The sequence below is a fragment of the Cnephaeus nilssonii genome (genome assembly GCF_951640355.1).
Source record: "Cnephaeus nilssonii genome assembly, chromosome: 12".
Lineage (NCBI taxonomy): Eukaryota > Metazoa > Chordata > Mammalia > Chiroptera > Vespertilionidae > Cnephaeus > Cnephaeus nilssonii.
In genome coordinates this window covers 1,722,806-1,748,992 of record NC_137083.1, presented here as the reverse complement: position 1 = coordinate 1,748,992, position 26,187 = coordinate 1,722,806, and the positions used below count along the sequence as shown (strand labels likewise).

General features: G+C 65.1%; 2 protein-coding genes across 4 annotated transcripts in view; both read left to right on the top strand.

The window, feature by feature from the left end:
- COBL (cordon-bleu WH2 repeat protein) overlaps positions 1 to 10,699 on the top strand; it is an 83,772-nt gene extending 73,073 nt beyond the window's left edge. Inside the window, exons 8-10 of one of the 3 annotated variants that reach the window (XM_079786028.1) lie at positions 1,806 to 1,929; positions 5,656 to 5,826; positions 9,637 to 10,699. In XM_079786028.1, coding sequence (XP_079642154.1) covers positions 1,806 to 1,929; positions 5,656 to 5,826; positions 9,637 to 9,680 — 339 coding nt within the window. In that variant the 3' untranslated portion in view covers positions 9,681 to 10,699. Of the gene's footprint in view, positions 1 to 1,805; positions 1,930 to 5,655; positions 7,797 to 9,636 lie in introns of those variants that run through there. The other 2 variants (XM_079786029.1, XM_079786027.1) reach the window with 2 other exon arrangements.
- A 9,723-nt stretch (positions 10,700 to 20,422) lies between these two features.
- LOC307108642 (protein cordon-bleu-like) overlaps positions 20,423 to 26,187 on the top strand; it is a gene marked incomplete at both ends in the record, with an annotated part of 9,548 nt that continues 3,783 nt past the window's right edge. Inside the window, 6 exon segments of the mRNA XM_079786796.1 lie at positions 20,423 to 20,601; positions 23,619 to 23,716; positions 24,112 to 24,461; positions 24,580 to 25,751; positions 25,753 to 25,810; positions 25,812 to 25,985. Of these exon segments, the coding sequence (XP_079642922.1) occupies positions 20,423 to 20,601; positions 23,619 to 23,716; positions 24,112 to 24,461; positions 24,580 to 25,751; positions 25,753 to 25,810; positions 25,812 to 25,985 (2,031 nt within the window).

The window sequence follows — 26,187 nt, the reverse complement described above, 5'->3', positions numbered from 1 at the left end:
GTGGGCAGGGGCCCGGGCGGTGGGCCGGAGCCTGGGCGGTGGGCCGGAGCCTGGGCGGTGGGCAGGGGCCTGGGCGGTGGGCCGGAGCCTGGGCGGTTAGACACGGAGCCTGGGCGGTGGGCAGGAGCCTGGGCGGTGGGCAGGGGCCCGGGCGGTGGGCCGGAGCCTGGGCGGTGGGCAGGGGCCTGGGCGGTGGGCCGGAGCCTGGGCGGTTAGACACGGAGCCTGGGCGGTGGGCCGGAGCCTGGGCGGTTAGACACGGAGCCTGGGCGGTGGGCAGGAGCCTGGGCGGTGGGCAGGGGCCCGGGCGGTGGGCCGGAGCCTGGGCGGTTAGACACGGAGCCTGGGCGGTGGGCAGGAGCCTGGGCGGTGGGCAGGGGCCCGGGCGGTGGGCCGGAGCCTGGGCGGTGGGCAGGGGCCTGGGCGGTGGGCCGGAGCCTGGGCGGTTAGACACGGAGCCTGGGCGGTGGGCCGGAGCCTGGGCGGTGGGCAGGGGCCCGGGCGGTGGGCCGGAGCCTGGGCGGTGGGCCGGAGCCTGGGCGGTGGGCAGGGGCCCGGGCGGTGGGCCGGAGCCTGGGCGGTGGGCCGGAGCCTGGGCGGTGGGCAGGGGCCTGGGCGGTGGGCCGGAGCCTGGGCGGTTAGACACGGAGCCTGGGCGGTGGGCAGGAGCCTGGGCGGTGGGCAGGGGCCCGGGCGGTGGGCCGGAGCCTGGGCGGTGGGCAGGGGCCCGGGCGGTGGGCCGGGGCCCGGGCGGTGGGCAGGGGCCTGGGCGGTGGGCAGGGGCCTGGGCGGTTAGACACGGAGCCTGGGCGGTGGGCAGGAGCCTGGGCGGTGGGCAGGGGCCCGGGCGGTGGGCCGGAGCCTGGGCGGTGGGCAGGGGCCTGGGCGGTGGGCCGGAGCCTGGGCGGTTAGACACGGAGCCTGGGCGGTGGGCCGGAGCCTGGGCGGTGGGCAGGGGCCCGGGCGGTGGGCCGGGGCCCGGGCGGTGGGCAGGGGCCCGGGCGGTGGGCAGGGGCCCGGGCGGTGGGCCGGGGCCCGGGCGGTGGGCAGGGGCCCGGGCGGTGGGCAGGAGCGTGGGCGGTTAGACACGGCGCCTGGGCGGTTAGATGCGGAGCTTCAAGGAACTATTTGGCTCTTTCTTATGTCCGTGTTTTACATAAAATAGATTAGAGAGTTTTAAAGGTCCAAGAGGTAGTTATAACTATGATAGAAGAAAAAAATATGATTTTTAAAATAAAAACTAAAGACCAGGGAAATGTATGCCAACTGTTGGTAGTTAAACTGAGTGTTAATGAAGAGATTTTTTTCTTCCTTTGGCTTATATAATGTTTAAAATTTGACATTGGCCCAGCTGGTGTGGCTCAGTGGTTGAGTGTCAACCAACCAGGAGGTCACAGTTCGATTCCTGGTCGGGGCACAGGCCCGGGTGGCGGGCTCGATCCCCAGTGGGGGCCTGCAGGAGGCGGCCAATCGATGATTCTCTCTCATCATGGATGTTTCTCTCTCTCCCTCTCCCTTCCTCTCTGAAATCAATAAGAATGTTTTTCCGAGGGCAAAGTGATGCTGAGAAGTTGCCCGTTTCCAGCCCTGTCAGGGGCCCCTAAGAGATGGGGCACCGCCCCGAGCTCACAGGCGTCTTGGGGGGAGCCTGTGAGCTTCCCTGGTCACCCCAGGGCCACTCCCGGGGACACGGCGGCCTGCCCTGCCCTCCCGGGGACACCGTGTCCCGCAGGCTGGCTCCCCCGGGCGCGCCCCGGCCCCGCGCCCCAGAGCCGCCCTGACGCTGAGTGTCCTTTGTGCCCCAGATGTCGCTGGGCTCCCAGACGGACCTGCAGAGAAAGAAGAGGCGGGCGCCAGCGCCCCCGCCGCCCAGCCCCCTGGCGCCCCCGCGCACGGAGGACCGCGAGGAGAACAGGAAGAGCACGATGGGTGAGTGACCGCCGCGGCCGTGGCTGTGCCTGCACCGTGCACCCCGCACCCAGCGCCCTAACCCGCAGCCGCCCCTCGCGGCCCTAACACGCGAGGATGCTGGGGAATAAAGAGCGGAATGGGCATGTGTGTGCAAGCTAACAGGCGTGTGCTGCAGGCGTGATGTGGCGTGCGGAAGGCGGGACGGCGGGGACGGCTGAGGACGCGGGGGGACAGCGGACAGCGGGGCTGTGGGTGCGGCCCGTGTTCTGAGGACGGGAGGCGTGTTCTCGGGGGGCCGGGTGCTGAGGAGTCGGATCTCGGGCGACAGCAGTTCGGTCATTTTTACCCGCCTCGCGTGACGCTGTCCCCCGACACGCCTTCGCACACGCAGCGCAGGGCCTGCTCGGAGGGAGCGGAGCCCAGGGGAAGGGCGGGCAGCGCCGCTGTGGGGTCTTCGTCCCCCGCGGGGGGCGGGGACGCGGAGAGCAGGGCTCTGGCACAGCCGGGAGGCACTCGTTCCCACGCCGCCGCGTTGGCATGCCACCCGTGCGGGGGGCGGGGCGGGGTGCTGGCGCCCGGGCTGCAGGTGCAGCGCAGCCCCGAGAGCTGTCAGGTGGCCACTCGATGCCGCCTCGCCCCTGTCACCCGCACAATTTGCCTTTGACCGCCGGGAACAGGCTCCCGGGACAAGTGGCCATTGTCCGCGCGCGAGGCGGGCGCGAGCGCCTTGGCGCTGGGTCAGGGCCCCCGTGAATGCCCCTCTGTTAGGGCCGGGCCGTCGCGCCTGGGAATCGCTCTCCGCAGGAGCAGGAGCCGGTGTCTCATGTCGGCTCATCCCCTTTCCCAAAGGGCACTACTGTCCGACTTACAGAGACATGCTCAGGAGCTCGGCAAATAAACCCAGCCCCCCTCCCTCCCGCCCTCCGTCCCTCCCTCCCCCACCGCCCCCCCTCCCCCACCGCCTTTCCCCGGAGGTCGGCAACCTCAGACTTAGTTCTTTATTTTAAATAGACTTTCACTGATGTCACAGAGGAAACGGGAGGGAGAGAGAGATAGGAACATCCATGATGAGAGAGAATCATGGACCGGCTGCCTCCTGCACGCCCCCCACTGGGGATGGAGCCCGCAACCCGGGCCTGTGCCCTGACCGGGAATTGAACTGGTTCCTGGGTCGATGCTCAACCACCGAGCCACACCTGGCGGGGGCGACAACCTCAGATATAGAATTCCTTGTGGAAATTCTACGGAGCGGCCACTTTAAGTGGCGGCGTGGCTGTGGCTGCGTCACGCCAGTCCCCGGGCCACACAGGCCCTGTCCCCACCAGGCAGGACCTCCCGGGTCACACGTGGAGGGATGAGGCCCCGTGTCTGACGTGCTCTGGAGAGCAGGCCCGGGTTGGGACACGAGGGAGGAGGGTGACTTAAAGCGGAAGATTCCCTCACTGAGAACCACGTCGCAGAGAGGAGGTGGGGGGCGGGGGGGGGGCCTCCGCCGCAGGTCTCCCAGGTCCCCCCTCTTCTCTGTGAGGACGGAGGCGGCCGAGCCCCTTCCCAGGGAAAATAACTCGACTGGTTTTCAAGGTCGGGGGAGGGGGAGGGCTCGGTGGCCGTCTCAAGGCCGACGTCCACTCCTGTCACCCACCCCTGTGAAGTAAGGTAGGCTCGCCGCACCGCAGGGACAGATAACCTACGTCTAGAGGCTTTAGTTAAAAAAATAAAGTAACAGCATAGCCCCTGTCCACACAAGAATCACATGGAGCATCAGTGTGCGTTCAAACGCATTGGCTGCATCGGTGCGGGTCTTGGCCCACGTGTCCGAACAAACCGAAGCAAGCTGCTGGGAGGCAGGCTCCGCCTCCAGGCCTTCCTCCTGGGGGGGCCTTGCTCCGGGGGGCCTTCTCACTGATGCACCCCTGGGCCGAGCAGCACCCACCCAGGCTGCTCTTGGGGTGTGGGCACCTTTTTTAGAAAGATATTTTATTGATTTCAGAGAGGAAGGGAGAGGGAGAGAGAGAGAGAAAAATCAACGATGAGAGAGAACCATGGATCGGCCGCCTCCTGCACGACCCACACTAGGGATGGAGCCCACAACCCGGGCCTGTGCCCTGCCTGGGAGTCAAACCCTGACCTCCTGGGTCATAGGTTGATGCTCAAACACTGAGCCACCCGGCCGGGCGAGAGAATGTGCACCTTTGCTGGGGAGTGATGGGAGAGACGGGAGGTCCGTGTCCCACGCCTAAAGGGCTGGAACCAGAGCATCACCGAGGGGCGTGTCTCGGGGTACAGAAGCGACGCTTCGCATTTCTCCAACAACTGGATCAGGAGCACGGAGAGCCTGAACCCCGAAGCTCGAAGGAAGCATTTGGAAAGGTGATGCGGCGGGCGTGGGGCACGAGGAGCCACGTCCTGGACGGAGGAAGCCGTTCTCAGGAAGCGCGGGAGCGGCTCCGGTGGATGAACAGCGCACGGGCTGCTGTGCTGCCCGAGAGGCGGCCCCTTCGCCGGGGACGCGGCGACGGGCGGTGGCGCAGGCGGCAGCCACGTGGCTCAGGCGTGTGGCGTGAGAGCGGGGAGGGCCGTGGAGAGGCTGCAGGCGTGAGCTGAGCAGCCTGGGACCCAGGAACAGACTCACGGGGTGAAACCAGGCCCTTGGAACTCGACGGAGATGGCGGGGCCCTTAGGGACAGGTCGGTGCAAGCCCAGCGTTTGAAGGCCGCCGCGCGGCTGGAGACAGGCGACACGGGGGGGGAGGAAGCCTCCCAGCTGGCCGGCGGCGGTGCCCTGGCCCACGCAGTGTCCGAGCCGGAGGTGGTTGGCTTTGGTGCTGGAGGGGGTTAACCTTGGGGCATGGTGTGGTTAGACTTAATACTGGGTGTGGTTGCATTTGGTGCTGAGGGAAGTTGGATTCAGTTCTGGGCGTGATTGTGTTTGGTGCTGAGTGAGACTGGATTTGGTGTCAACTGAGGTGAAATTTGGTGCTGGGTGTGGTTGGATGTGGCGAGGGGGGTGGTTGGATGCGGTGAGGGGAGTGGTTGGATGTGGTGAGGGGAGTGGTTGGATGTGGTGAGGGGAGTGGTTGGATGTGGTGAGGGGAGTGGTTGGATGTGGTGAGGGGAGTGGTTGGATGCGGCGAGGGGTGTGGTTGGATGCGGTGAGGTTGGATGAGGTGAGGGGAGGGGTCGGATGCGGTGAGGGGAGGGGTTGGATGCGGTGAGGGGAGGGGTTGGATGCGGTGAGGGGAGTGGTTGGATGTGGTGAGGGGAGTGGTTGGATGTGGTGAGGGGAGTGGTTGGATGTGGTGAGGGGAGTGGTTGGATGCGGCGAGGGGTGTGGTTGGATGCGGTGAGGTTGGATGAGGTGAGGGGAGGGGTCGGATGCGGTGAGGGGAGGGGTTGGATATGGTGAGGGGAGGGGTTGGATGCGGTGAGGGGAGTGGTTGGATGTGGTGAGGAGAGTGGTTGGATGTGGTGAGGGGAGTGGTTGGATGCGGCGAGGGGTGTGGTTGGATGCGGTGAGGTTGGATGAGGAGAGGGGAGGGGTCGGATGCGGTGAGGGGAGGGGTCGGATGCGGTGAGGGGAGGGGTCGGATGCGGGGAGGGGAGGGGTCGGATGCGGTGAGGGGAGGGGTCGGATGCGGTGAGGGGTGTGGTTGGATGCGGTGAGGGGGTGGTGGCACAGCGCCCCCTGATGGCAGGCTGGGAGCCTGTGGCCTTGACCTGGAATAACCTCCTTGATCCCATGTAGGTGGTGGACGGCAGGTACCACAAAAGCCTCCCAGAGGCTCGGCTCGGGGGCCTCCCCAGTTAGTGCTGCCCCCGCCCCCGCCCTACCCGCCGCCCGACACGGACGTGGCCGAGCCCCTCGGCTCCCCCGGGGAAGGCGCTGCTCCCGAGGCCGCGGACCTGAGACCCACACGTACGTGCCCTCCTCCGTGTCCTGTGCTGGCGGCTCCGCTCGGGGCCTGGCCGGCTGTCTCCGACCTCCTCTCTCTGGTGTCCGTGCCTCTGCTCTCCTCGCTCTCCCCAGTGCTCCAGGCAGGGGGCCCCGCGTGCCCGCGAGTGCCGTGCCCGAAAAGTGATCCCCCATTCACCACCGGGGGGTTAGCTTCAGCCAGCGGGTGCCTGTGGGTGGAGACAGCCGGCTACGAGCTGACCCTCCCATAGTTAGAACCGACCTCAGACTGTCGGCCACAGCAGCCCCAGCACCGCCCAGCGCCGCCCAGCGCACTCGGCTGGCGGGGGGCTCCCTCGGGCACCAGTGAGTGCCAGGGGCTGTGATCAGCGCTCGGAGGCCAGGGACCCAGAATCCGGGCCGTGGCACCTCCTGTCGCTCTGCAGGCAGGGAGCCGAGGCTCCGGGAGGAGGCGGGGCTGGAGCCGCGTCCAGCCGCACGGAGCGGAGGGCTCAGTGGGTGTGGGCCTGTCCCAGCCTGAGAGGTGGGGCGCCCCTGGCCGGGGTTTCTCCTGGGCGATGCTGAGCTCTGCGTGGAGCGTCCCGCCTGCAGGGCGGTTGCGATGCAGGCCCGGCCTCCTCTCTCTGCGTCCCACTCGCCGCCTCGCAGACCAGAGGAGCCCCCGAGCCTCGGGCCTGAGGCGGCGCCACGCCGTGCGGGGGCAGAGGCTGCTTTTCTTTCCTCTTCCTGTTTGTGTTGATGTCCGAGAGGACGGGGGAGGGAGAGCTGGAAACCGTGATGGGAGAGGGTCACGGATCGGCTGCCTCCCGCCCGCCCCCACTGGGGATGGAGCCCACAACCCGGCGTGGGCCCTGACCGGGAATGGAACCGTGACCTCCTGGTTCTTGGTGGAGGCTCAGCCCTGGCCGCCGGCGGGCGAGGGCCTGGTTTGGGGATCGCCTTGGGGGCTGCGCAGGCTGGGGGGCTGTGTCTGACCGGCCCCTTTGGGACCTGGTCTCGTTTAAAAGCCCTGCCCTGCCGTCAGAAGCGGCTCTCTCTCCTGCGAGGGAGCTCCCCGTGGACGAGACGCACGTTCGCTCGCGGTGGGCGCCACGTGGCCGGAGGTCAGGGCGTGCGCTCCGCCGTCACCGGGCGCAGACCGAGCTCCGGGGCCCGATGGGCGGTGCCTTCTCCCTGGAGGCCTGGGCCGGCCGTGGGGGCGCCCGAGTCGGCAGACACGTGTGCGCTGTGGGAGGAGGAGGACGAAGCTCCGGGACCTCTCAGAGCCGTGGCGCGGCGGTCGGTCGCCGTGAGCGGGTCCTTGGTGGCGTGTTTGAGCGTGATTGCGGGACAGTGGGACCGTGGTCCCCTGCTCCTTGCTCTGTAGCCTGTCGTTTCTTATTACTAAGCTTTCACGTTAACCTCCGCCACGTGGCCGCGCGCACAGCAGCGTGTACACAGCAGCGCGTGGGCACGTGAAACCCATGCACTTGCACCCGGTTTCTTTCTCACGACTGTCTAACCAGCTTGCTCTCTGCCCGCACATGAGTTCACCAGAGTCTTCGCTGTGGAGTCGGGAGCATGGAGCCCGTCCCGCTAACTGCACTGACGTGTTTGTTTTCAAGACCCGCAGCACGGGTTGGTTGCGTTAGGCTGCTAACCAGTCCTCAGTTACTTACTCGCATGAGAAGGCCCAGGGGGTTACACACCAGCGCACACGGAGCACCCCGCACAGCGCCTCCGTTCACTTTATGTTTTAAATTAAACCGGCCCGACTGTCACGGGACGCCCGACCCATCGTCCGGCGCCAGCCTCAAGCACATCGTCCTCCCTGGCGGCCCGTTCCTCCGGTCGCTGGGAGATGGGCTTGTTGTTTGTTGGTAAGCCTCCCCCGAGGACATTTCCCATTGATTTTAGAGAGAGCGGGAGAGAGAGGGAGAGACAGAGAGAAACATCCACGTGAGACAGACATCAATGGGCTGCCTCCTGCACACGCCCGGACCAGGGCTCAGGCCAGGGAGGAGCCTGCAACCAAGGTACGTGCCCTTGACCGGAATCGAACCCGGGACCCTTTGGTCCGTAGGCCGACGCTCTATCCACTGAGCCACACTGGCCCGGGCGGTTTTAGAGGGAGCCTGGGTCGCGGTCTCCTGTTCTGAGAGACGCGTGGCATTAAGGCAGCACAGGTGACCACCGCGAGGGTCCCGGCTGATGGGTTTTCCGTGTGCGAGCGGCATCTGCTCCGAAGAACTCGGAGAAACCCTAAAACAAGGAAGTCAAAGGAGAGAGTTAAACTCTCCCTTTTCAGCCAGAAGACGGTGCTTTGAGTTGGCTCCGTGTGAAATTAGTAATAATAACAAGTCACACGGCCGGCAGCCCGGCCCCGCAGAGCCGGGAAATGCCCGGGCACAGCTGGGGTTCCCCGGCGGCGAGGACGAGGCTCCCCGCGGCTCGCTCGCTCGGTGAGCAGCCCGCACCGGAGTGGGGCACAGGGACTGGCTGATGCCCCTCGGGGGCACCAGTCCTCTCTAAGGCCGCCTGCCGCCCTCTAAAGTCTGAACCAAAAGTACCCCCTGGGCCTGTTTCCAAGCTGAGGGGTCCAGCCCGAAGCTGCTCACAGTACAATTCGGGGCGCCCCGCTGGTCCCGGGCCCTGTGGAGCCCGCGGTGGGGGCCGCCGCGCCAGCCCAGGAACGCGCTGGGCCCGTCCCGTGTTTAGCCGCTGCTTTCTGCCCGCCGCTGCGAGGGAGCGGGCCGCACAGCCGCTCGCGGCCCCTGGAAAGGGCTCCAGCCGCCCGGCAGGAAGGACGGGGCCACGGGCCTGCTCGTCAAGGGAAAGATGGAAGGAGATGGCGACGGGGGAGGGAGGCGTCCCTCCTCCGAGGCCCCTGCGAGAGACGGGGACGGAGCTCTCAGCTCCCAGCAGCCAGGGCCCCGGGACCCGGACAGATGCTTGGGATTTCGAGGATTTGACAAGCCTGTGTACTTAGCAAAACACAACCACTATTAAGAAGTAAGTCAGGTACGCTTCCAATTAAATAAACAGTATCAAAGACAAAGGTAACAGCCCTACCCAGGTTGGCTCAGTGGATAGAGCATCGGCCTGCGGACCGAAGGGTCCTGGGTTCGATTCCGGTCAAGGGCACGTACCTCAGTTGCAGGCTCCTCCCCGCCCAGGGCCCTGGTTGGGGCGTGTGCAGGAGGCGACCCATCAAAGTGTCTCTCTCACATCGATAGTTCTGTCTGTCTTTCCCTCTCTCTTCTACTCTCCCTAAAAGTCAATGAAAAAATACCCTCAGGTGAGGATTAAAAAATAATTTAAAAAAGAACAACAACAAAAAAAACCACAAAGATAACAGACACTGAAAACGCACCACATCCTAATTGTGTCACCACCTTCCCCGTGTCTGTGGTCTCGGGCTGATTTCCATACGTTGAGTCCACACGATACCGATACCGTACAGAGAACAGCGGAATCCCTCGCCAGCCCCGCAGCCCGCCCCTGGCGCTGGCGGCTGGGGATGGACAGGAGGGAGTCTTTACACCATGGGAACGGGCCACGTGACAGCCCGCGGCTGCTGCCTCGCCAGCAGGGACCTGAGGGTTCCCTCTCGAGTGCAGATACTTGTGTCCGGCCCCCTGAAGGCGGAAGCGTGCGGCCAGGCTGGTGTCTGCCGGTCCCGGCCCGTTAGCCCCGCGCAGACCCGGCCGAGCGGAGGCGCCGGGGCCGTAGCGATGGGCGTGGGGGCTCTGTGTGCGCTGTGGGCCCTGGGCCGAGGCTGCATGTGCAGGGCGGGGAGCCGGCGCCTTCACACTCTGCCGTTTGTCCCCACAGTTTACTGCTGTGCGTCATTCCCTAGTCACGCCAAGCGCTCCTGAGGACGCCGCCGGAGCTGCCCGCACCTGCGCCCGCTGTCCGGCCGACGCGGTGCCCCGGAGCGGGGCCCTGGGACGGGGCTCACTCCCTGTGGGGCTCACTCCCTGTGGGACTCACTCCCTGTGGGGCTCACTCCCTGTGGGACTCACTCCCTGTGGGACTCACTCCCTGTGGGACTCACACTGACGCCATCGCAGCTGGGCTTTGCCTGCGGCCGCCGGGCTCCCGGAGGCGCGAGGCCTTTAGCGTGAACCCTCGGCGGTGGGCTCGGCCCGCCGACTGTCCCCGTCGCCGAGCTGCACCTGTCCCTGCGAGAGCCTGGTTTTCCTTCAGTTCTTACTCGTTCGTCTCTCTCTCGTTCGCTCTTCGGTTGCAGAGTACCCCCCCCCCCCCCGGTTTTCCCTGAAACCAGATTGTGCCCACCAAGCGGCCAGTGAGGCCCTTCGGGCAGAAACGCTCTGCCCACCTGGTAAAGCTGAGCGCCTCCCCCGGGCTATAAATGCTGTGGGAACCCCAACTCCTGGCCTGTGCCTGTGTGTCCCGGACACGCCGGACCGTGTCTGTGGGTGTGTTCCAGGTTTCCCATGAGCCTCTGCCACCGTGCAGGCCGTTTCCCCGGAGAAAAGGGAGGAAGGAGGGGTCCCCTCCTCCGTTCGCTGCGCATCCAGCCGCTTGTCCCCCAGCACGGAGGGCTTGCTGGCGGCCGGCCGGTGCCAGCGTCGGCATCAGCGTGGACAGCACGTGGCCTGCCTGGGTTTCTCCCGGGCTCCCCCTGGAAAGGAAGGAACCACGGCCCCATCTGACACATGCCAGTCTGGAGGCGTGTCCCAGGGTGATGAGGTCCCGGGGTGACGGCCACGGCCCGGAGAGGCGTGCTGCCCTGCCCTCTCGGCCCGAGAAAACGCGTCCACCCGCGGAGAGGGCGGCCCCGAGGCAGCCGGGCAGCGGGGAGCCCCCCTGTTGCGACTCAGGCTGAGGATGGACGCCGCGTTGGCTCAGACTCACCTCTGTTTCCGTGCAAAGGTCACTGGTCGGAGGAGCCTGCGTGTTTCTCTCGTACACACTGAGTGGCCAGATGATGATGATCTCTGAACGCATAACCTGGTCACTCAGTGTAGATCCTATAGAATAAAAGGCTAATATGCAAATTGTCCCCTCGACCAGGAGTTCGACCAGCAGGCAGGCCAGCCAACCACACATGTCCCCTCTCCCTGGCCAGGCTGGCCAAACCCCACCCATGCACGAATTCGTGCACCAGGCCACTAATTTTATACACATACACACACACACACACACACACACACACACACACACACACACACAGAGTGGCCAGATTATTATGCATTCAGAGATCATCATAATCTGGCCACTCAGTGTATATATATCTTTATAATTTTACCTCACCCTAAGATGTTTCCCATTGATTTTAGAGAGAGTGGAAGAGAGAGGGAAAGACAGAGAGACATCAATATGAGAGAAACACACTGATTGGTTGCCTCCTGCACGTGCCCCAACCAGGGCCTGGGATGGAGAGGAGCCTGCAACCGAGGCACGTGCCTTTGACTGGAATCGAACCCGGGACCCTTCCGTCTGCAGGCCGACGCTCTATCCACTGAGCCACACTGGCCAGGGCCGACATATACAAACACGTATTTTTAATGCCACTGCTCAAAGTAAGAAAAAGCATTGGTGGTTTCTCACGCGTGTGACTGTCATCTGGGGATTGCGGTGAAAATGTTAGCGATGACGGTGGGAATTCCCGCAGTGGACACCGAATTAATAATAAAGACGCATAGGCTAGCACCGGCATAGCTAGAGCTTCGTATAACCGACCTAGTGCCGTGTTGGTGGGAGAAACGCACACATCCGGGAGGTTACAGAAATGACAGGGACACAGACCCGAGAGGTGGGGCCTGTCTGTCTTCTGCGTCGAAATAAAGACCTTCCGTCTGATAAGTAGGTCATTCGCCCTCCATTCACCAAGGGGGATTCTGCACAGGGGAGGGAACGAGTCCCTCACGCTGAGGAAAGCACCGGGTTAGGGTTAGGGTTAGGGTTAGGGTTAGGGGTTAGGGTTAGGGTTAGGGTTAGTGTTGGGGTTAGGGTTAGGGTTAGGGTTAGGGTTAGGGGTTAGGAGTTAGGGTTAGGGTTAGGGGTTAGGGTTAGGAGTTAGGGTTAGGGGTTAGGGGTTAGGGTTAGTGTTAAGGCTAGGGTTAGTGTTAGGGGTTAGGGTTAGGGTTAGGGTTAGGGTTTAGGGTTAGGAGTTAGGGTTAGGGTTGGGGTTAGGGGTTAGGGTTAGGAGTTAGGGTTAGTGTTGGGGTTAGGGTTAGGGGTTAGGGTTAGTGTTGGGGTAGGGTTAGGGGTTAGGGTTAGGGTTGGGGTTAGGGTTAGGGGTTAGGGTTAGGGTTAAGGGTTAAGGGTTGGGGAAGGCGAAGGGGTTAGGGTTAGGGTTAGGGTTAGTGTTGGGGTTAGGGCTAGGGTTAGGTTTAGGGTTAGCAGTTAGGGTTAGTGTTGGGGTTAGGGTTAGGGTTAGTGTTGGGGTTAGGGTTAGGGGTTAGGGTTAGGGGTTAGGGTTAAGGGTTGGGGAAGGCGAAGGGGCTTGCGTGTAATGACAGCAGCAAGCGAGGGCGTTGGCGGCTGTGGGCAGAGGAGAGGGCAGGATGCGTCTGCAGCGACGGTAGGGAAGGGCAGGGGGCCATTGCTCTCCGCGGTAGGTTCGGAAGCAGATGTCCTGCAAGAGACGCGTGGAACGGGGGCTCCCCCATGCGCCCTGGCCTCGGGCTAGACATGGTTGTGGGACAGCACCTGGGGTCTCCATCCTTCAGGTGGGGTGATGCAGGCTGCGTGACACGCAGGGCGCCGCGGGGAGCGCGTTGGAGGTCCCACCGGCCGCGGCACTGCTCCCCGGTATGCGAACCTTCGGGTACCTGCCAGGTGCGCTCAGGGACGCTTTGGCTTGCTTAAAGCCCTGGCGTCTCAGCTGTTTGATTCCCGGCTCAGCCTCGGGACCCAGCTCCGTGGGGGTCATTTATCCCCTGATAAACTGACACGAGAACAGTCTCTTCTCCTTCACGGTACACAGACCAGCAAGGCCCGAGCCGGTGTGGCTCAGTGGATAGAGCATCGGCCTGCGGACCACAGGGCCCCGGGTTCGATTCTGGTCAAGGGCACGCACCTCAGTTGCAGGCTCCTCCCCGCTCCGGGCCCTGGCCATGGCCATGGCGCGTGCAGGGGGCAACCAATCGATGTATGTCTCTCACACCGATGTCTCTCTGTCTTTCCCTGTCTTCCCCTCTCCCTAAACATCATGGGAAATATTCTCAGGTGAGGCTTAGCAACAACAAAAGGTCCGCTGAAAGGACGGGGATGTGAGTGGCCCACGTTTTCTGAAGTGAGACCCACATCCCGCCACCCTGCCTGGCCGGGACGCGCGAGCTCACAGCAGGGCCAAGGCCGAAGGGACGTTAACGCCGCATTACCCTTCAGCTGCGATCGATCGGGGTCAAGTCTGACCTTCTCCCCGGGCCCGTGGGCAGGGGCCGTGGAGGAGCCGCAGCGCCTGTGAGAGCCGGCGGTCGGGAAGGGTGTGCGTCTCGGGTCACGGGGCGTGGCCCTTTCACGTGGAGACCCGGGTTATTCGGTTGCAGGGGACGCTCCCCGTCCCCAGAGGACACGGTTTGGTGCCGTCTGGTGCGGCGGGCTCACCGTGTGGTCTCGGCCCCGTGGGTGTTCGCTCATCACACCGTGTTGGCGACGCTATCAGTTGCTGTGGATTTGGGTCCACAGTAGGACACTGCTGTTCACAGCTTTCGTAACGCGTGTCCTCCGATTCCAAACGTTAGCCCGTTTGCAGACGCTCGATTTTCACCACAAAACAGACTCTTCCCCGGTGGGGGTAGGCTTGTGTCTGGCACACGCGAGGAGAGGCGGTGAGGGCCGTCATAGGAATCGGGCGCCTCGAAGCAGCACAGCCAGCTGTCAGCTGTCGGGGTTCATCCTTCCCAGGGCCCTTCTTCTTCCCTCCGCTCTCAGTCTGTGTGTCCCTGTGTGTGCGCACACATGTGTGTACGTGTCCACATGTTTGCACGTGTGTGATCCTGTGTGCAAGCACATGTGCGCACGTGTGGCCCTCTGTGCTTACACATGTATATGTCAGTGTGCCTGTGTGTGTTCCTGTGTGTGTACATGTGTGGTCTCTGTGTTTGCATGTGTGTGGTCCTGTGCGTATGTGCACATGTGTGTGCGTATCTGTGTGCACCTGTGTATGAGTGGGCGTGTTACCTCCTCCATCACCCAGCAAACACACATGGAGCAGGAGGGGAACTGAGAACAGATTGCTCCGTGCGGTTGCCACGGTGAAGTGACAACAAGCAAACCTCAAGGCTCCGGTGAGGACAAAGGTCCTGGCTTCCCTGGGAGGCTCAGCGTCACCCGTGCTCCCAGTCCCGGCTCCGTCTCTCCCACAGCGACACCTTCCCGGGAAGCTGCGATTAAACATCACTTCCTTCTGTTCATCCTGCCTCTACACGCTCTGTGTCCCCTTCCTTCTTCCTCCTAAGGGAACTAGAAACGTTCATGACTGGGAGGACGCTGAGTAAAAGTCAGCAGGGTGTACCCCCCGCGAACCTCCCGCTCCGCCCGGTTGGCAAGCAGCTGAGAGCCCGACCCAGCTGCCTGGGGACCAGTGCTGTCCCTGCTCTGTCCGTCCACCAGGGGGAGCTCTGAGCGTCCACCTGGGACCAGCATCCCCAGAAGGGAAGGCGCTCACAGAGCTGAGCCCCCGGCCCAGGCTCCGGGCGAGGCCCTCTCCCCACCAAGCAGGGAAGGCGAGGCCACACGGGGGTGGGGGCTGTGCTCTGAGGGCCCACTCCGCCCGGGCAGCGGGAGGAGGGGAAGGCCAGCGGGCTGAGCCGCCCCAGCACCTCCAAACGGGCCCGCTGGCCGCAGGGTGAGGCGGGGACCCGGGCCGGAGACGCGCAGTGAGCAGCCAGCGGGCTCGGTTAGTCCTCCCGCTGGTCGGTGGGACGGCCGCCTTCCACGTGGGTCGGTCTCGGCAGAGCGCAGGCACCAGCTCACCGTGAGCCCTGCCTGGTGTGGCTCCGCGGACGGAGCGTGGGCCCACAGACCCGAGGGTCTGGGTTCGATTCCCAGTCAAGGGCACACACCTGGGTTGCAGACCCCATCCCAACCTGTCGGGGCAAGTGTGCAGGAGGCAACTGATCAGCGTGTCTCTCATCGATTTCTCCCTCTCCCTCTCTCTCTACCCCCCCCTTCCACTCTCTCAAATTCAATAGGAAAAAAAGATATTCTTGGGTGAGGCTTAACCAAAACACAGGTGCTGACCACCCGTGGGTGCCAGGCGCCGGCGAGCGGTCCAGGCGGGGAGGGGGGGACGGAGCGGGCAGGGGACCCGTGCCGACAGGTCAGGATTAGCTCCAGGTCTGCCCCGCCCGGCAGAGCTCAGCCGCGAGCGTCCTAAGGCCAGCCCTGGAGTCACTGCACCTCAGGTCCTTGCCCTGGAGCAGGTGGCCCCCTGGCCCCCCCACCAGCACTCTGAGCCCCGGGACCCCGTGCGGTCCGGCACCCAGCACCCTGAGGTGAGGCAGTGGAGACGCGTGCTCCCGCGTGTATAGTGTGTTCCCTGGAGGCATAGACGTTTCCCGCGAGCCTCACCCATCCCGGGTGCGTGGGGAACAGGCAGAGGGGAGGCCCATGAGCAAACGGTGGCCTGTTCACCCCCCACGTGACGGCGTCGACATCGCTGCTCCAACGGGCAGAGGACACGGGAGAATGCGGAGCCAGTCACGCCTCGCCGGGTGTGAGGGCTGGCGTGCACGACTTGTCTTTGCAGAGTTTGATCGACGGGAGGGGGCAGCCCGGTACCCGGGTCTGTGATTGGGTCAACCTTATCCAGAGGAGTCGGGCTGAGGCAGCGGGCACAGTGGGCACCGCTGTCACTGGCCTGGGGGGGGGAGCCTGGCTCCGAGCGCCCGTGATGGGGGCCCCTCTCACACATAGCTGTCCCCCCGCTCAGGAAGCTGACGGCACGGCCCTTTCTGAGGAGCGTGGGGGACACTCGGGAAGCGCCCCGCTTTGGGGTCACCCTCCCTCCGCGAACCTGAGGAGAACGTCCTCTGGTGTTACCCCCGGCTCACCGGGACCGCGGTCACGCGCAGTCCACGCGGGGCCCTGCGGCAGGACTCCGGGGACCGGCACGTCCCAGGCTGGCCGGTCACGGGAGGTCACACGTGGACGGAGACCCGCGGGCTGTCCCGGCACCTCGCCCAACCGACCGAGGAGCGGGTCGCCCTCCTCCCGCCGCCTCATCCCGGGGCCGGGCGGCCTCCTCGGGCCTCCGGACGCCTGGGCCTCGGTTCCCGGCCTCGCGGCCAGCAGAGGCCCTGCGCTCGGCCCAGCCTCGGTGTGGCTGCTCTTTTCCTTTAAAGCATTTTCTTCCCAAAGAGTTTTCACTGCTCGTTTGCTCAGTAAACTCTCTTTATTTAAAATATATATATATATATATATATTTAATTTATTTCAGAGTGGGAGAGAAAAGAGAAACATCCATGATGAGAGAGAATCATGAATCAGCTGCCTCCTGCTCGCCTCCTACTGGGGATGGAGCCCACAACCTGGGCCTGGGCCCTGACCGGGGATCGAACCGTGACCTCCTGGTTCACAGGTGGACGCCCAACCACTGGGCTCGCCGGTTAGGCTGGGCTTTAGGGCAGATCTGTGGTGTGTGAGCTGCACTTGAGGCTAAGAACCCCGTATCTACAGAGAGAGGGAGGGAGGGAGGGAGGGGAAAACAATATATGAAAATCCCTGCTTCAAAGCCTACAGGCTGCGGATCCTGAAACCCAGGCCATGGCGCCTGCCCTGAGCTTGTCCAGTTTGGGGAGGGGGCGTGCCGGGGACAGTGGCACCTGCCCGCAGACGGGTAACAGGTCAGGACAGCAGCCGCACGGCCGCGCCGCCGTGGGTCCCAGCGCGGTCCTCAGGGTCCTCAGACCTCGCCCGCCCCTCGCTGAGGGTCTTCCTCTCTTCCAGACGAGGAGGCCACGGGCTGTAGGGACAGAGTGGCTCGAGGCCGCAGGAAAGGCCCCTAGTTGTTGACATTGATGCAAAAGGCGCGGGAGCAACCCGCGGAGTCCGGAGGGAGTCGGTAACGTCGCAGGGCAGGCGTCCGGGTTTCTCCACGTGTTGGAGGAACCTCCGCCCCGCCCGGGTTGGCTCCGGGATCAGAGCGTCGGATTACGGACGGAAGGCGCCCTGGTCCGATTCCGTCACGGTCATGTGCTTTGGTTACAGGCTCGATCCCATGCAGGAGGCGACCGACCAATGTGTCTCACACCGATGTTTCTCTCTGCCTCCCTCCCTCCCTCCCTCCCACTCGCTCTAAAAATCAATGGAAAATGTCCTCAGGGGAAGATTTACAAAAAAAAGAAAGAAATTTTACATTTGCCCTAAAAGCTTCTCAAAAAATAAAGACCAGAGGGGAAAGCAGACAAACATAAGCTCAGCGCGGGGGCGACTGAGGTCTCCCGGTGTGTGTTCTGGCCTCAGAGAGAGACCTCGGCCCGTGGGCCTGAAACCCACAAGAATCCTCCCGGGAGTCTCCGCCGGGGCCTGTGTGTGGGGGCGTCTCTAACCCAGAGGGAAGGAGGGGCGGCCGTGATGGGGATGGAGGGCAGGGGGGCGCTGCTCCCAGGGGGTGGGTGCCGCCGAGTCCCTGAGCAGATGCGGAAACAGGCGGGAGCCCGGGCATCCCAGCACCCGCCCCCCCAGCACCCGCCCCCCCAGCACCCGCTCCCCCAGCACCCGCTCCCCCAGCACCCGCTCCCCCAGCACCTGCTCCCAGTTCCTGGCGCTGGCACCCAGGTGGGCCCTCACTGACCGCCTGGCCTGTGGGTTCAAGGCTGGTGTCTGCAGCCCTGGGGCGGGGGGGTTACCCGTGAGAAATGGGAGCTGGCTGGGCGGGGCCTCTGTGATCACCGTTCCTTTCCGTGTGGCATGGTGTGGCACATGCACACAGACTGGAGACCTCCCACGGTGCGGGCGCGGGGACCACTCCGTCCCGGACAGCTGAGCCGGAGGGTCCAGACCCTGCCCGGCCGCCACCCCCGGCTCCGCGGGGTCCTGGGTGCAGGTCCCTGTGACCTGAGCCTCGATGGGCGGCACTCCAGGGAGAGTGCTCCTCTCATGGGCCTGCGCGCTCCGTCACAGGGACGGACGGGGCGGGCACCTGGGCGCTGCGGGCGGCGGGGCAGCGACGGCCATGGAGCCTGCCGGTGTCTCAGGGCCCAGCCCCGGCTGCGCGGCTGGAGCGGCCTGCCCTTCCGTCCCTCCGTCCATCCGTCGAGGCGTCCCTCCGTCAGTCCGAGGCGTGACAGCGGCCCAGCCTCCTCAGAGCGGTGGGGTATTCATGCCGCAGCCCTGGCCGCCCAGGCGCCCTCTAATTCAGAGTCTCCCAACAAAGGCCAGGAAGGAGGGGGGAAGGGCCCTGTGGCCGCACTCGCTGGCACGCCTGCCTCGCGCACGGGGACAGCCCTCCTGTGTGCGGCCTCTGCTCGGAGCCTGCGAACTCTGCAACTCCTGTCCTGTGCTTCCTGTGGTGGCTGGGTCCCCAGTCCACCAGCCACTCGCTCCGCCTCTCCTTTCTGTCACCTCTGCTCGTCCGCTGTCCATGTCGCGTGTGGCCCCGCTGCTGAGAGCCACTGAGTCCGTGACCCTGAGCTGCTGAGAGCCACTGAGTCCCTGACCCTGAGCTGTGAGAGCCACTGAGTCCTGACCCTGAGCTGTGAGAGCCACTGAGTCCTGACCCTGAGCTGTGAGAGCCACTGAGTCCTGACCCTGAGCTGTGAGAGCCACTGAGTCCTGACCCTGAGCTGTGAGAGCCACTGAGTCCTGACCCTGAGCTGTGAGAGCCACTGAGTCCTGACCCTGAGCTGTGAGAGCCACTGAGCCCCTGACCCTGAGCTGCTGAGAGCCACTGAGTCCTGACCCTGAGCTGTGAGAGCCACTGAGTCCTGACCCTGAGCTGTGAGAGCCACTGAGCCCCTGACCCTGAGCTGTGAGAGGCACTGAGTCCTGACCCTGAGCTGTGAGAGCCACTGAGTCCTGACCCTGAGCTGTGAGAGCCACTGAGTCCTGACCCTGAGCTGTGAGAGCCACTGAGTCCTGACCCTGAGCTGTGAGAGCCACTGAGTCCTGACCCTGAGCTGCTGAGAGCCACTGAGTCCTGACCCTGAGCTGTGAGAGCCACTGAGTCCTGACCCTGAGCTGTGAGAGCCACTGAGTCCTGACCCTGAGCTGCTGAGAGCCACTGAGTCCTGACTCTGGAGCACGGCGTGGGGAGTGCGCACCGGCCGCGGGCCTTTGTCCTTTTGGCATCTGGTCCTCCCTTGCAGGGACGGGTGCTCCACACAGCACCTCAGACCCCAGCCCAGCCCAGCCCTCTCTCCCGCCCTCCACAGGCAGGGCTCGCCTAGACCTGGAGGTGCTGAAGTTGAAAATCTATGTCTACATTAAATCTTTTTAAAAACTTATTTTTATTAACTTCAGAGAGAAAGAGAGAGAGAGAGAAACATCAATGAGGAGAGAGAACCATGGACCGGCTGCCTCCTGCATGCCCCACATGGGGATCAAGCCCGCAACCAGGGCATGTGCCCTGACCAGGACTCGAACCGTGACCTCCTGGTTCACGGGTCGATGCTCAACCCCTGAGCCACGCCGGCCGGGCTTTTTCTACATTAAATTTAAAAACAACAACTCGGGTGCGGAGCTGCGCCCGCCTGCTCTTCCGACATCGGCGTCAGCGCGAGCTTTGCCCGCCCTCCCAGACCACAGACCCAGGAGCGTGAGGAAGAAATGACTCGCGCAGCTTAGCGTGTCTTCCCGTGGCCCGACGGCTGTGCCGAGTGGCCAGGGTGTCCCCAGCGTCAGCGCCACCGTGAGAGGAGCACGATGGCGATAGCGAGTCACCCTCCTCCCCCCCCACCCCCCCGGCAGGGCCACCGGCATCAGGGCCCCCAGCCCCCGGCCCGGAGACACTGCCTCCTCCGTGGACGGGAAGGTCCTCCCCTCAGGTCATCGCCTGTGAGACCAGAGCTCCCTGTCCCGCGAGTGAAGGCGGGGCCAGCCCGGGGCTGCGGGGACAGGGTCCGCGCCCGTCAGGCCACACGCCACCGGCCCGGGAGCAGCTGCCGCAAGTCCCCACCCGCATCATTTAGGCCTCAGTTTGTTCCAATTTTTAAACCCTACTGCTTTAAAGAACCCACTTCCCTTCAGCCCAGGGGCAGGCTGGGCCCCCGTGCCTTCCCAGGCCATGGGGCGGCTCTGTAAACGTGTGCCCGCCGCCCGGTACGGACCAAAAGCCAAAGGCTGGCTCGCGATGCCATGATTTTTGAGGGGATTTTGCTCTCGGTCACACACAGGCGCCTGTGGCTCCCCCACGTCGGGCGTCTCTGGGGGAAGCTGTGTGTGGCTCCCTCGCACCCCAACCTCCACGTTTCCGCTGGGTCTGGCAGGGTGGTGGGCACGTGCGGGGCGGCGCAGGGAGGCGCGGGGACGGAGGTGTGGCTGACGCGGCCTGTGTCCTCGCCCTGACCCCGCAGCGAGCCCGCCCCTGGGGCCCGGCGGCCCCTGCGCGGACGGGGTCCCTGCGGTGCCCGCGGAGGCCGAGGAGACGGTGTCTGTGAGCAGCTGTTTCGCGTCCGAGGACACGACGGAGGACTCGGGGGTGATGAGCTCGCCCTCGGACATCGTCTCCCTGGACTCCCAGCATGACAGCACCAAGTCCCGGGATAAGTGGGCCACGGACCAGGAGGACGGCAGCGACCAGGACCTGGTGGGGACCCCGGAGCTGGGTCCGCCCAAGAGCCCTGCGTGGGAGAGAGACGGCCCTGGGCACTGGCATTCCAGGTGAGTCGGGGGGGGGGGGGGCAGGGGAGGGAGGGCAGCCCCCGTCTCCAGGGGAGACGTCATTGGCCACAGTGACCCAACAGAGGCTCCCTAAGTGTCTAGTGCCCACCAGGGGCCACCCCCAGGGCCCCCTCCTGATCCACAGCCACGTCTGCACACTCTCCACACGGGCCTGCGTCGGTAACCATGCAGAGCGATGTCTTGTTAGTTTATACCCGTTTACAAGCACTGTCTTTCTTTTAAACATATATATATATTTGAGGTCTGTTGCACAATATTCGTGTAAGAATAGGCCTTCCTTTCCCTGGCTTCGCTCCCGGCTGCCTGGGAGCCGGCAAGTCCTCGCTCCCGACAGGAGCACTGCTCCGGTAGCTCCCTCCACCCCCCTCCCTCCCCCTCATAGCAGGCATCCCGCCCCGGCCAGTCACTCCCTGCCTGCATATGCAAATTATCCATCCAGCTTTTTTTTGGGGGTTAATTTGCATACTCACTCCTGATTGGCTGTGGACATAGCGGAGGTACGGTCAATTTACATCTTTGTCTATTATTAGGTAAGAGATTATTGACATCAGAGAGGAAGGGAGAGAAACATCAATGATGAGAATCATGGATCAGCTGCCTCCTGCACACCCCACACTAGGGATCGAGCCTGCAACCTGGGCATGTGCCCTGACCAGGAATCGAACCAAGACCTCCTGGTTCATAGGTCAGTGCTCAACCACTGAGCCACGCCGGCCAGGCAACACTGTCATTCTCTTAGTGTACGTTTCCCCTCAACATCCTGTGTGCAAGGTTTATCCAAGATGATATGTCGTTAGTGCATGTATTTTCCCATTTTTTAATGAATGGACACGTAGGTTGTTGAGGTTCCCTGGCTGGACATAATGAGCAAGGTGTATGTAGGTCTCTATTTGCACATAGGGGGTTTTCTAGAAGAGAAATGATTAGACTCCCAGAAAAACTCATTTTTTAAACACATTTTTATTGACTTCAGAGAGGAAGGGAGAGGGAGAGAGACATAGAAACATCTATGATGAGAAAGAATCATGGATCGGCTGCCCTCTGCACGCCCCACACTGTGGACCGAGCCCACAACCTGGGCATGTGCCCTAACCGGGAATCAAACCGTGACCTCCTGGTTCATAGGCTGACACTCAACCACTGAGCCGCGCTGGCCAGGCTGCCCCTCATTCTTATCAGCAAGGGAGCGGTGAGCCCCGTTGGGGCACCCACCCTGTGCCCTCTGCCCCTGCCCCAGGGGCCGTGGGAAGCTCCCCCCTCTGGGCAGACGCTGGTTCGAGCTCACCGTTGTCCTTTGCCCTCATCATGGAGGCAGCGATGCCCTAACGGTCACCACGCCCCCGTAGCCACGCCCCGTGTGAGAAAATGCCGCTGGTAATGTTTGTTCGGCCTGTGCGGCTCGGAACCTAAACGTCTGGGCTGTGTTTGTTCTTTATTTTCTTGGTCTTAAGCCAAAACACACTGTCAGTAAGAACCGTGTCTGAGGACCAGGGTGTGTCGGGGCTGGAGCCCGGGGCGGGCGCCCGCGGGGCTGCTGGGCGCTGAGCGGAGCTTCCTGCCAGCTCTCCGCTCTTCTGGGCTCGAACGCGGGCCCTGCTGCTCGTGCAGGAACGCCGCCCTCCCGCCCAGGGACAGAGCTCTCTCGGCCTTCAGGGGGGAGAGGGGGGTGCAGGCCCTGAGGACCCACGGGGGGAGTGGCTGGCGGTGGGGGAGGAGGGAGAAGCAGCTCCATCTCCTCCTGAGTTTCCTGTGGGAAAGCCCAACAGGGCCGTGGCGCTGGCTCTGGGTTCTGCCGGTGATCCATTCACGCCGAGTCCAGGGCCTAGAGCCGCAGCCCAGCAGGGCCCCGGGAAGAGCCAGTGGCGGGCGGTCGCGGCCCCCAGGCCTGGAGGCGAGCGGCCGGCATCCCCGCTGGCCCTGCCCCTTTGGGAAAGAACACGCTTGCTCGTTAGAGGACCAGAGGCTATTTAAAACGGTGCCCACTTAGAAGAGCGTCGTATCCCTCAAGCTGCTTTGAATCAGAACGCACACAGTTCTAAACGCGGACCGCACGTTCCCGGCGGAATTCAGCAGCTCACGCTGGTGGCCGGTGACCGGCTTGCTGTCTCCGCCGGGGCGGCCGGCGTGTGCTGTGTTGGATCACCACGCCGTTGTAATAGACGGCTGGCCCTGGAACCGCACGGGAGAGGGTTGGGGCGCCAACCCCCCTGCAGGTGAAAATCCAGGGGTACCTTTCGACTCCCGGGTGCGTGCTTGTCCCTGAGGATCTGCGGGGGAGTGGGGGTGCTGGGGAGGAGGCCCTGGGGGGCGGGAGAGGGAGCCGCTCCTCCTGCCGCTGCCGTCAGCCTCGCCGCCTCGTGGTTCCCGTTTCCTGGTGAGGGCCCGGGCGCACGGCCCGTGGGCGGCAGACGCTGTCCCTCCAGGCCCTGCCTGCGGCCACCTGCCCAGCATGCTCCTTAAGCCACGTAGAAGCATGCCACGGGCCACATTGGGCCACGTGTCCCCGCGCCGGGCCAGAGCCCGTGGCCTCCACCCCCGGAGGGAGCCGCCTCGTGGGCTCAGGAGCCACCTGGCTGTGTGGGCGGGGCCGGGGGGTGAGGAGTCCAGCCCCGGCCACCAGGTGCCTCTGCAAACGTGGCCTCTCGGTGGCCTGGCTCCTCACCCCCCTCCCCGGCAGGGGCCAGGTGTGGTGAACACGGCGCCGGTCGGCACACAGACCCCGGCATGTCGGCGTGTCTGTGATGGCGGACTTTGGACGGCAGGGTGGGTGGGAGCAGGTGTGGTCAGGGAGCTGCTGACCCTTCGGGGCCACGCCCACACGTGCACCCCACGCCACCTGCGTCGGAGCAGCTCCGGGGACCGCAGGCAGGGCGCAGGGCGTGGGGAGCGGCACGGGTTTGAACAGGAGCTGGGCCTTCCGCGGATGTTTCTAGAAAGGATGCCTGGGAGGAGAGCCGAGGGGAACGCGGCGCTTCCTTGTTTGTGCTCTGCCCTAGAGCTGAGAGAGCCGCGGCAGCCCCCGAGGCCGACGGGGGCCTGCCCATCGCCGGGCAGTGGGAGCAGACCCTGGCCGGCCTGGACGAGGACCTGGAAGGTGAGAACTTGGCCTGTGCTGACACACGCGATCCCGGCGCCCTGGCTCTGAGGCTGCCTCTCGGAGCGCACGGGTGATTCCTCCACCAGGGGGCGCTGCGGAAGGAGGGGCTATTCAGTCAGCAAAGGGTGACCCTCCAGGCCTCCAGCTGAGGCCTCCAGGTCCGGGCAGGGCTCCTGGGGGCAGGGGGGGGGGGCTGTGACTGGCCCCCAGCAAGTGCAGTGGCACTGAAATGCATGTGAAGACCATGCCACAGGAGCCTGGGAGCCCCATCGCTGGGCGCGGGGGTCCTGGGCGCGGGGGTCCTGGGCGCGGGGGGTCCTGGGCGCGGGGGGTCCTGGGCGCGGGGGTCCTGGGCGCGGGGGGTCGCTGACCCTGTGCTCGCTCCGTGGCAGGGATGGACGACAGTTATGAGACCGACAGCAGCTCCATCACCGGCTCCCTCGGCAGCGCATCTGGTCGTCGCGTGCAGGGCGCCATCCCCGCCAGTGAGGCTGACGCCATCCCCGTGACCTTCATCGGGGAGGTCCTGGATGACCCCGTGGAGTCGGGGCCGTTTTCCAACAGAAACAACAACGCCGGGTCTTTCGACCGGGGGAGCGTGGCCAGCGGGTGGGCCAGCCAGCCGCCCGCCCCGGGGGAGGCCCCGCAGCAGGGAAGGAGGGGGCCCGAGGGGCCCGGCGCCCAGGACGTCGGGAAGGAGGTCCGAGCGGCCCCGCCCGACCCCCGTAAAGATGTGAACCCCGTGAAAACGGAGCCCAGCGCGACCTCGGAGCCTCCCAGGCACGACCGGAGCGCCAGGGAGCCGGGCCAGGGGCGCGGCGCTGGCCCCAGCGGGCGGACGCAGGCCGCCGAGCCCGCAGACCCGCGGCCGGGGCCGGGGCAGGAAGCCGACGACAGGAAGGCCGTCTCGGCACCTCCGTCCTGGTATCAGCGAGGCCAGAACCCAGGCGGGAGTTTCGGGCTTAAGTACGGCCTCACCACGTACAAAATCGTCCCCCCCGAAGTCGGAGATGCGGTGTTACGACCGAGGGGTGTCGCTCTCCACGGGCGCCATCAAGATCGACGAGCTGGGCAACCTGGTGAGTCCCCACGGGAACGGGGGCAGGACCGCGGCCTCCACGGCCTCTGCTCTCGAGAAAGAAAGGCAGCCCCTTGGCCACGTGCGGGCGCTCCCGAGGTCCGGCTCCACGGAGAAGCTCCCGGGCCGGCCCCCCTCCCCCGCCCCGGCCACGGCGCAGCATCCAGCAGGCGGCCTCGGGGCGGAGCCCGGCTCCCCGGCCCCCGCAGGGACATCGCCCCAGCAGCCGGCTGCCGGGCAAGGAGAGGGCCGCTGTCCCCAGCCCGGGGCCCGCCCGCCGCCTCCGGCCGCCACCTGTCCCACGAAGGTGCCAGCAGCGAGCGCCCCCCAGGTCCTGTTCCTCAAGCCGCAGAGGAGGACGTCGAGTCAGTACGTGGCCTCCGCCATCGCCAAGCGCATGGGGCCCCCCAGAGCCCAGGCCGACGCGGCGGGGAGGCCGGGCGGAGCTGGGAAGCCCTGGGAGGACGGACCGCCTCGCGCCAGGAGAGACGCCACGGCCCCCGGCCCGTGCCCGGGGCCACACGCGTGTACGGAGGAGGCCGCGGCCCCCTGCGGTCGCCTGCCCACAGCCCGCGGGGGAGAGCCAGCAGAACCGGCGGCGGGAGCCCTGCCCCGGGGCCCGGCGGGCAGCCCTCCCCGGGGGCCGTCTGCTCAGGACTGTGCTGCGGGCGCCCACCGCGGGCCCTCCCTCCCCCTCGCCACCGCCGCCCGGAGGGACCGTGACTCCGTGGGACCAGGCTGTGGTTCGGGTGGAAAGCAGAGCCCGAGGGACCGCAGCACCGGCTCAGCCTGGCACCCCAAAGGCACGCCGGACGGCACCCGGAGCCCACCGCCCCGCCCGGGGGATGACCGGGCTCCCGGCAGGTCCCTGGTGAATGGCTCCCGGTGGGCCCCCGAGCACAGCGAGCCCCCCGCCTCCCCGAGGGCATCCAGCAGCGACAGCCACCCCGCCCCCCGAGCTGGAGGGGAGGCCCGGGGTGCTGTGCACAGAGATTCGCGAGGCCGACGACTCGCCGCCCCCCCAGCATCTTCGGGCCAAAGAAGAAGTTCCGCCCCGTGGTCCAGAGGCCAGTGCCCAAGGACACCTCCCTGCACAGCGCCCTGATGGAGGCCATCCACTCGGCCGGCGGCAGGGACGGGCTGCGCAAGGTGAGCAGCAGGCCTGGGGGGCACGGCCCCCCCTCCCCTGTGGGCCTCCTCCTTCCCCCCTCCCCTGTGGGCCTCCCTCCTCCCTCCTCACCTGTGGGCCTCCCTCCCCCCCCTCCCCTGTGGGCCTCCCTCCTCCCTCCTCCCCTGTGGGCACTGCCCCCTCCCCCCTCCCCTGTGGGCCTCCCTCCTCCCTCCTCCCCTGTGGGCCTCCCTCCTCCCCTGTGGGCCTCCCCCCTCCCCT